The sequence below is a fragment of the Littorina saxatilis genome, linkage group LG11 (genome assembly GCF_037325665.1).
Source record: "Littorina saxatilis isolate snail1 linkage group LG11, US_GU_Lsax_2.0, whole genome shotgun sequence".
NCBI classification, from domain to species: Eukaryota; Metazoa; Mollusca; class Gastropoda; order Littorinimorpha; family Littorinidae; genus Littorina; species Littorina saxatilis.
In genome coordinates, this window is record NC_090255.1 from 34120199 (window position 1) to 34129824 (window position 9626).

At 44.0% G+C, this 9626-nt stretch overlaps 1 protein-coding gene across 1 annotated transcript; it reads left to right on the top strand.

Annotated features, from left to right (window-relative positions):
• Positions 1-2398: 2398 nt before the first annotated feature.
• On the top strand, positions 2399-7108 carry LOC138980302 (toll-like receptor 13). The gene has a single exon (XM_070353164.1). The coding sequence runs from the start codon at positions 2728-2730 to the stop codon at positions 4873-4875; it is 2148 nt and encodes a 715-aa protein (XP_070209265.1). The 5' UTR covers positions 2399-2727; the 3' UTR covers positions 4876-7108.
• The last annotated feature ends 2518 nt before the right edge of the window (positions 7109-9626 follow it).

Here is a 9626-nt window from a genome sequence, read left to right on the forward strand (position 1 = left end):
CTCAATTTTACTGTTAGAGAGAACCAGGTTTCATACAGTATCTTATCATTAAGCGTTTAAGCTCTCTACTTATCTTTATATTTTTCTACTTTAACACACATACATTTTTTTAAATTTAATTTTAAAAAGATCATGTCACTTTAATGTACTTTTTCTAGGGGGTAAATCAAAAGCATCCTTTCTGTGAGGGGGTGGGGTTAAGGGGGGGGGGTATGCACTGGTATTTAAAGCAGGACAGTTAGTAGTTTATACCGTAATTCGGTTTACATACTTCTACAGTCGTTGGAGGTCTACCTTACCTTGGACAAATGTGTTATCATTTTTACACGTTTAATTATAATAATGTTTGTTTGTGTTTCATGCTTTAAATTAAGTTTCAGGAGTAAGAGCAAAGTATTTTAGTTTTTTTTTATATTTAGCCGTAAAGTAGCTGTGTTTGGTGGGTTTTTTTGTTTCCCTATTATCAGTGTTCTTCAGGTGTGATCATTTGAATGATGATTTGTTTAACAGATATTTACGGAATTTTTAGTCATTCATTCAGAAGTGATTTTTGTGGAAAAGTCTGATACCTTGTACTCAATTTTTAGTCGTTATCTTAGAAATCAGAGCGTAATGCTCTATTTTGTTTATCAGGAAAAAAACCCTTAAAAAATGTCTTATTCCTTTTACTATTTTTCTCAGGGGTAAACTCCACCCTTAAATACACACTCCTTCCCGTGCGAACAGTTAGGCTCAGTGTCTCCGATCTGGCCAGGCAATGGGACTGGGTGGCCGAGTGGTAACGCACTTGCGCTCGGAATCGAGAGGTTGCGTGTTCGACCCTGGGTCAGGCCGCTATTTTCTCCCCCCTTTCCTAACCTAGATGGTGGGTTCAAGTGCTAGTCTTTCGGATGAGACGAAAAACCGAGGTCCCTTCGTGTACACTATATTGGGGTGTGCACGTTAAAGATCCCACGATTGACAAAAGGGTCTTTCCTGGCAAAATTGTATAGGCATAGATAAAAATGTCCATCAAATACCCGTGTGACTTGGAATAAAGGCCGCGAAAGGTGAATGCTCGCCTAACAGGCTTGAGGTTTGCTGGTCGATGTGAATGCGCTATATATCGTGTGTAAAAAATGTTTGTTTGTCTGTCTGTCTGTGAAAAAAATTCCATTTCACACGGCAGAAATTAATATGTAAAGCGCGGAGAGCACAGTTAATTGTGGTTCGCGCTATATAAGCTCACCATAATAATAATAATAATAATTACCTGGGATAAGACCGCCCCTCCATTTGGTCACATACCAAAAATCAACACCCTGACTGTTTGATGATGCGAGTTGGAATTGCTTAATTAATTAACTTCTTAAAAAACCCACTAGTGGCTTTTACGAAATTGATTCGTCGAGAAATGTCCGCTGTGCACAGAGCGCGCCCAGGCTGTTAAGTTTTGGTATATGACCAAGTGGCTGGCTGGGGTTATCCCGTGTAAAAGCCCAGCCAGATCTGGGACGGCGAGCCTGACTGTTTTCACGAGAGAGTGAGTGTGCTTTTAACTTTTTCTTAGACCAAAAGTTTTAAAAACTGAGCTAACCACAAAACAGGAGCAATGAACATAGATCAACGGAAGTATGACAATGACAGTGTATGAGCGGAAGTATGAGACTTTGTGCAAACCTCGTGATGCATCCGTTTGATGTGCCGGGTTTCAAACGGTCTTAATTTGGGATCTCTTTATTGGTTGAGTTACAAAAACGAGTTTTGTGCACAAATTGTTCAACTCGAGATCTTGTTTTCTTGCAAAAACACACACCAAAAACGTTGCTCTGTCCAGCAACTATAAAATGTGCAAAAAGTGATTGTGATCCATGACATTTAATTCAAATGTTCTAAGTCAGATAACTTGGCTATCTGGAAGATTTTTCGGATCACAGATTTCCTTTACGTGGATCACGTGGTACCCCAAAAATCGAGCTGACAAAGGTACCAATTAAAAAATGGATGAAAATTCAGAATAGGTACAACTTGGCAATTTTTTCATACGAGGAGAAAGTCAAATCAATTATCAATCCAGAACTGCGTGTGGTGTTTTGTTTTAGTATCTTGTGTATTTCTTGTGTTATGTCAATCCTATTGTTGCAGGTTTCAATCGCATGATCTGAGCGGTCGAAAACGGGAGGTTTTTGCGTCAATTTCGAGGGGTACCATGACAAAATAGCTGTATTTCAGAAAGACCTGATGGATTGCATTGAAACTTTTAGGATCTCATGCCAGCATACGAGACGTACTTCGTGTACATTTTTGGTTTTGTGCAAATGTTGTGGTTTGATAAATATGTATTATTCTTCAAACTAGGAAGAGCATTATCTTCACAATAACTGTGTCAACGTATTGAATTATCTTGTTGCAGGCAAGGATGAAATAAACCGAGCAACGCATCAGCAGTGCTGCAATAGTAGCCACAGAAGACGAAAACAGAAGAGAACCCCACATGATCAAATTCCGACATTTTGTGATCACTCTACAATTAAGCCTCGCCTGTTTCAAGCTTTTCGTGAACATTTCTTCGTCTTTTGTGCAGGATATACTCTTTCGATTTTTATTTTTTTAGGAAAAAACAACAACCTCAAGAGATACATAGTAGCTAGGAGCTGCGTTGAACTAGTCCCCTGGCTACTTAGACAATAAGAGGCGGCCTTGAATGAACAAGCGACTATCATCCTTGATTCTCAATTTCCCGCAGCCATGAAGCCTCTGCTTCGTTCCTTTGTTATTGCAATAGCATTGAGCCACGCTGCGATTCTTCTTGTCTTTGTCCTCCCAACTCCAACTGCAGCCCGTCATGGACCCACACGAACCTGTAGGATTCCAACGCCTAAGGGAGGTAAGCGTCACGACTGTTACGACCGGAAGTGCTGGTGCACCAAGACCAGGGCATACTGCTCGAATAACAAAGGCAGTCTCTTGTTCGTGCCCAGACTGCCACGTGGCATTCAGTTCTTGGACCTTGCCTACGACAACCTCAGCACAATCCCTGAAGATTTTTTCGCCAACGTGACCAACTTGACGTCTGTCTCGCTCAGCACCAACTTCATCGCCAGCATCGCTGAAGGGGCGTTTGAGGCGTTGAAGCGGTTGGAGGTGGTGTTCTTGGATAACAACTTCCACCTGACTGGGGAAGTCCTGAAGCCTGTCTTTGAATCTAAGACGTTGAAGTGTGTGGATCTTCGCTTTGGAAAACTAAAGGCACTTCCCAATAACGCTTACGAGTCGCCAAACTTGGAAGAGTTTTATTTTCACGGTGAAAAGGTCACAGTTTTGAATTTCTCCGGGTTTGAATCTGTAACAAAGCTGCGCTTGTTAGATTGGTCAGGTAACTACGTCAAGCAAATCGTCCCAGGTTTGATGAGAAAGTTGGAGATCTTGGATTTATCAAACAACCCGCTGTCGTCTTTCCCAGATACATGTAGCGCCGCGGCCGCTTCATTCTTTCCACGTTTAACTTTGCTGAACTTGAAGCACAACCAGATCCACTCCGTCCCTTCTCCGTTATGTCTGCCCAGACTGCAGCATCTTGACCTCGGAGGAAACCGGTTTGAGTATCTGCCACCAAACACGTTTCACCACGCTCTCTTTCCGCAGCTCAACAATCTTTACCTTGGGTCTATGGATATAAACATTAAAAACATCGATGCCTTCGCTTTTAACAACACCCACCTGAAGATGATTTCTTTCATGTATGACAACCTCAAGTTTTCAGACGAAGAATCCATTGCGATGGACAGTTTCGCTGGATGCCCCAATCTTCAGCGTCTTCAGCTCAGTAGCAATTTCTTCAGTGGAGTGTCAGACGAGAGGTTCCTCGGCCTGTTCGGGAATCTGACTAGGTTGGACACCATTTACATGGGGAGGACCTTCCTGGAGAGAATCAGTGTCCGGACCTTTGCCAAATTTCCTCGCTTGAAGAGTCTGTTTCTGTATCTGAACAAAATAACTGTCATCCCGGACGGCGCTTTTGCGGGAAACCCTCTACTGGAAGAGTTAAACCTGAACGATAACCACGTCACCACCGTCACGAGAACAACGTTCACTGTAGCAAATCGTTACAGTTTTAAGCAGCTTGACCTCAGTGGGAACCCGTTTTCCTGTGACTGTGACCTGCGATGGTTTAGTGACTGGCTGAGAAGCAACAAAACACTCTTCAAACACTCCCGCTCATTGTACAACTGCTCTAAACTTCACCAGGAGGTGGCTTCCTTCACCATACCTGACCAGGCCTGCATGCTGTCTCCGGACACTAGCGAGTTTATTGTGGTCAGTGTCTCTCTGCTGCTGATGGTTATGACTCTAGTGTCTGCTGTCTTTCGCTACCGCTGGCACATCCGTCTGCTGCTGTACGAAGCCTTCAGAGGGAGAGATGACGTCAGGAGACGTCGCCTGGAGGAAGGGAACTTTGACTATGACGTCTTCGTGTCCTACGCCTCTGAAGATCTGCCCTGGGTGTACACAACTGTCATACCGGAGCTGGAGGGCCGTCTTGGGCTGAGGCTGTGTGTCCACGAGAGAGACTTCATCCTCGGCAACAACATCGTGGACAACATTGCAGACTGTGTGGAAAGCAGCAAGAAGATCCTGATGGTCTTCTCCAATCACTTTGTCCGCAGCCAATGGTGTCAGTTTGAACTTGCTTACTGCCTTCGTCACGTCATGGATTACAATGACGCGTTGATTGTCGTCTGCCTGGGTGACGTGGCGTCACGTGACCTGACGACACACATGATGGCGGTGATGAAGACCACGACCTACATCCAGTGGGCTGAGGATGATGACGCTGTTGCTTCGCTCTGGGGAAGACTTCGGTTGGCGCTGGGAGAGATTCTTCCAGCAAACTAGAAGTCAAAAAATTAATGAGCTACGCATGCACAGTTTTAAGTATCCTGAGATCTCGCGTGAAATGCACTGCATTTTCTGTGTATCAAGTAGTCTCGACCTGCGCGACAGTTACGTCTATCTTCCTAACTTTGTAATCTTAATTGCTATTTTAAGATCTGAGAGCGTAAGCTCTCTAAATGCATACGCCAAGTTGAGCAAGAGAAAGTGAGAGTTATGTGCAACCAATGAACAAGTCGAGCGACTTTTATCCTCAAAATAGGATGACAGCCGCCATCTCATTATGTGACCCTCCACCACGAAATGAGTCGCATGTCACCTCGCGCGGTTCTGCGCTAGGCTTAATATAAGTCCGGGGAGTGTCTGGTAACAGTGTGAGGGTCGGTCACCTTAGTCACAGGCTTATAACTCAAACAGTTTTCGCTCTTTTCTAAAACGGTTCTCACCACTGGATAGAGCATAAAAGGTGCAAAGGTGACATGCGACTCATTCCGTGGTGGAGGGTCACATAATTTAAATAAGATTATCACGTATCCTTTCCAGACACCCCTGTAACAATATGTGTATGTGTGTGTTTATTCGCAAGAAACCAGTCTCGATCAAAGGACTATGCCCGGTCAGGAATAACAACTTGTTCTTGGGTTTGACTGTGTACGTCTGTGTTAGATGGATTGCCTTGAAGAATGATGAACATAATGCGCTTGAGGAGAGGGATTCAGAGAGAGAGAGAGAGAGAGAGAGAGAGAGTGTGTGTGTGTTGGTGTGTGTTTTTTATGTTTGTCTGATGCTGTAAAAAAAAATATAAAAAAATTAAGTAAATCTTGTTGTAAGGCTGTCTCCGTTGACAAAATATGATTCTCGCTGTGAAAGGTTCACTATGAACCTTGCTGTGTAGTTGTCTCTGATGACGTTCATATTTTCTGTACCTTTGTCACAGTGAATGTTGACTGTATGTTTGTTACCGTTTCCGTTGACTACGATTCTTTTTATGTGGCTGTCTCTGTTGACTATAATTGCGATTCATACAGTGCGGCATTTTCGTTGACTGTAACTCTTGCCGTACCCAGTCTTTCTCCTTTATTTATGACGCTTGCTTCACGGCTGTCTAGCTTGACGGTTATTAAAATATGATAATAATATCTCTGGTGACTTAATTCTTTCTGACACAGACACTTGTACATGTCTCTGCTGACTATAATTATTGCTGTGTTGTTGTTGTTGTTGTTGTTGTTGTTGTTGTTGTTGTTGTTGTTAAACATGCTTCTTGACTGCGTGTCTGTGTTGATTGACGTTGAATTTGTACACTTCACAAGACATAATTATGCCTGGGCACCAAGCTCTGGGGTCCCGCTGCCGAACTGCGGAGGGTTGGTCTGCGTACTTCATGGAAGCTACCGACCTGAGGATATGACGGCCCTGAAAATCGAACGCATTATAAACGAAGAAGTACACTTCACATTGTGCATTTACATTATTGTCCTGTTAATTGTATTTGCTGAAGAGTTCCGCTGAAACTGCCAGGGGCGGATTAGGGGGGTTGTTACGGGGGTTCCGGAACCCCCCCCCCCCCCCCCCCCTCGCCTGTAAAGAAAAAAAAAAGTTTGTGAATTTTGTTGTTGTTTCAGTCTGTAAAGCCGGGGAAAGTGTTAATTGTTTAATCAGTATCATTTTTGTACAGTTTTAACTGCCAATCCTATGCGACATGTCTTTCTTCTAACCATACTATATGATGTCGGGAGCAGATATCATGGAAGATAAATTGCCATTATTTAATACTAACTTTAAAAGAAATAATGAGTGGCTGCTGACACCAGTTGATCATGTTTAAAATCAAGGATAAGCCACAAATTGTTTATAAGATAGCTAACATTCTTAAGCTTCAAGGGGGCTTTGCCTCCCAGACCCCCCAATGGGGCGTTGCCACGGTACCCCACCTCTACCGACCCCTGGACCCCAGGTTGTAACCCCCCCCCCCCCCCCTCGGGCTTAACTGCTCCGCCCTTGACTACTCATAATTTATGCTCTCTATCGATGTGCTTGAATGTGTGGTTTGGATTATATAATGAATGTTTGTTACACACTGTATTTTCTTTTGCATCACCGTCATCATTATCATCAGTACCAGCAGAAGAAGCGTGTGTAATTAGTGATTTTATTTAAATGTTGCTTTCTTTAGCATATTTGTTTTGGTATCATTTCGTGATGTGTGTGCGCGCGCGTGTATGTATGTGTGTGTGTGTGTGTGTGTGTGTGTGTGTCTGTGTGTGTGTGTGTGTCTGCCTCTGTGTGTGTGTGTGTGTGTGTGTGTGTGTGTGTGTCCTTGCGTTCGTGTTAGTGTATGCATGCGTGCGCCCGTCCGTGAGCGTGCGTGCATGTTAGCGCGTGTACCGGCGCCCGCGCCCGTGTGTGAGTGTGTGTGTGTGTTACTCCCTTGAGTAACCAAGAGGGCCCCAAAGGGTTTAAAACCGTGATCGTGATTGGCGTTTTTTGACCTTTCTGTGACCGTGATTGCCGAAATTTCCATTTCTGTGATCGTGATCGTCATTTGTTTTCGTGATCGTGATGGGCATTATTGCAAAGCATTTTATTTTCAACGTACATTTTTCACAGCTGTATCACTCTATGATCCTCTAGTCTATTCGTCAAGGAGCCAACCCCGATTGAAGGGAAGCAACAACACATTCAGAAATATGATTTTGACAGCGATTGCTTCCCTTTAAAAGAACCAATCACACACTGACAAAAAGAGATCCAATCAGAAGGCAAATTGCAAAAGTCTGCCAAACTTCATCCAATGGAAGGGCTTCGTGCAAAAGTTTTGAGTGCATTCAGTCAAATTCGAATTCGAAGATCAAAAATGGCGTGCAGCGGTACTGTCATCGAACTTCTGTTATATTTTGTGGATTCAAGCCAGACCAAAGCAGGCGGCGAGAATGCCTTCCTTGGTGGAAAGGTCAGGCTACGGGTCGGTCTTTCCGAAGACGAAATATCAAGGTATGTTGATCTATGTTGCTCTATGACTGTTCTGAATGTAGGCAAAGATCTTGAAATTTGTTCAAGATCTTTGAGCTTGAGTGAGATCATTGACATTGTCGACATTGCCACGTCCGGCTGTCACTCGCTCAGTGTGACCTCGACTGGCTCGAGATCGAGTCTGCGTGTAGCCAAAACCGAAACTAGAAATGTGTTTTTATCCCAGCAACGTGGACACGCTTGGCATAGATTCTAATTGTCGCTTCTTTGATTAAGCTTGGATTTATTTTAGCGCCTGTAAACTTTAATATCAACAATGGGTTAAATTCATAAACAATGGCGGGAGCAGTTTGGGTCACTTGATCCTCATGTCAAAGACGATCAAAGCCATATGTTCGTTGGGGATTTTGTCAGGCATGCTACTTTTCCGGTAATTGCCGGAAATCCGATAAAACCGTTTTCAAAATCCGGTAAAGTCAAATTTTTTCCGGTGAAGTTAAAAAATTTCCGCAAAAACGATCCGTGTGAATATCGCGCAACGCGACCGGGGGCCGGTCTCAATGAAGCCAGCGCACAGTAGTGTTGTTTTCACCAGTTTGGAGGTGTGTTGAATGGTGGTGGGGGGAGGCTAAAATGGGATTTTTAACAAGATCACAACACTATAACAGCCCTGAAAACGATGCCCAGAATGCACCAGATTGCACAGATTTTAACCGTTTTTTGAGAAAAAAAATCCGGGGGGGCATGCCCCCACCCCTTTGTGGCCCTCAACCAAGAGAGCCTCTGTAATGAGCAGTGTTTAGGCCGTCCGGCCTGTGTTACATTTACAGATTGACATAGGTGTCAGTTACAAAATTTATCCAGCAACAATTCCCGATCTGCACTGAAAACATTCAGACTGAAGGATTTTGGTATTTGTCCAAGTGGAATAATCCTCTTATTCCATCTGAAATCCTGGACGGGTCCGTCGAAATGTACATAACATTTCAAAAGAACATTCCTCCCCGTGTAAACAGCCCGATTTACCATCTCAGATCTGGTCTGGCTTCTGCATGGAATAATATCATGCCTCCACGTGTAAACAGCCCGATTTACCATCTCAGATCTGGTCTGGCTTCTGCATGGAATAATATCATGCCTCCACGTGTAAACAGCCCGATTTACCATCTCAGATCTGGTCTGGCTTCTGCATGGAATAATATCATGCCTCCCCGTGTAAACAGCCCGATTTACCATCTCAGATCTGGTCTGGCTTCTGCATGGAATAATATCATGCCTTCCCGTGTAAACAGCCCGATTTACCATCTCAGATCTGGTCTGGATTTTGCATGGAATAATATCATGCCTCCACGTGTAAACAGCCCGATTTACCATCTCAGATCTGGTCTGGCGTTTGCATGGAATAATATCATGCCTCCCCGTGTAAACAGCCCGATTTACCATCTCAGATCTGGTCTGGCTTCTGCATGGAATAATATCATGCCTCCACGTGTAAACAGCCCGATTTACCATCTCAGATCTGGTCTGGCGTTTGCATGGAATAATATCATGCCTCCACGTGTAAACAGCCCGATTTACCATCTCAGATCTGGTCTGGCTTCTGCATGGAATAATATCATGCCTCCACGTGTAAACAGCCCGATTTACCATCTCAGATCTGGTCTGGCGTTTGCATGGAATAATATCATGCCTCCCCGTGTAAACAGCCCGATTTACCATCTCAGATCTGGTCTGGCTTCTGCATGGAATAATATCATGCCTCCACGTGTAAACAGCCCGAT

Bases quoted from the DNA above. Each gene is read 5' to 3' on its own strand.
- LOC138980302 (XM_070353164.1), top strand. From the start codon at position 2,728: ATGAAGCCTCTGCTTCGTTCCTTTGTTATTGCAATAGCATTGAGCCAC.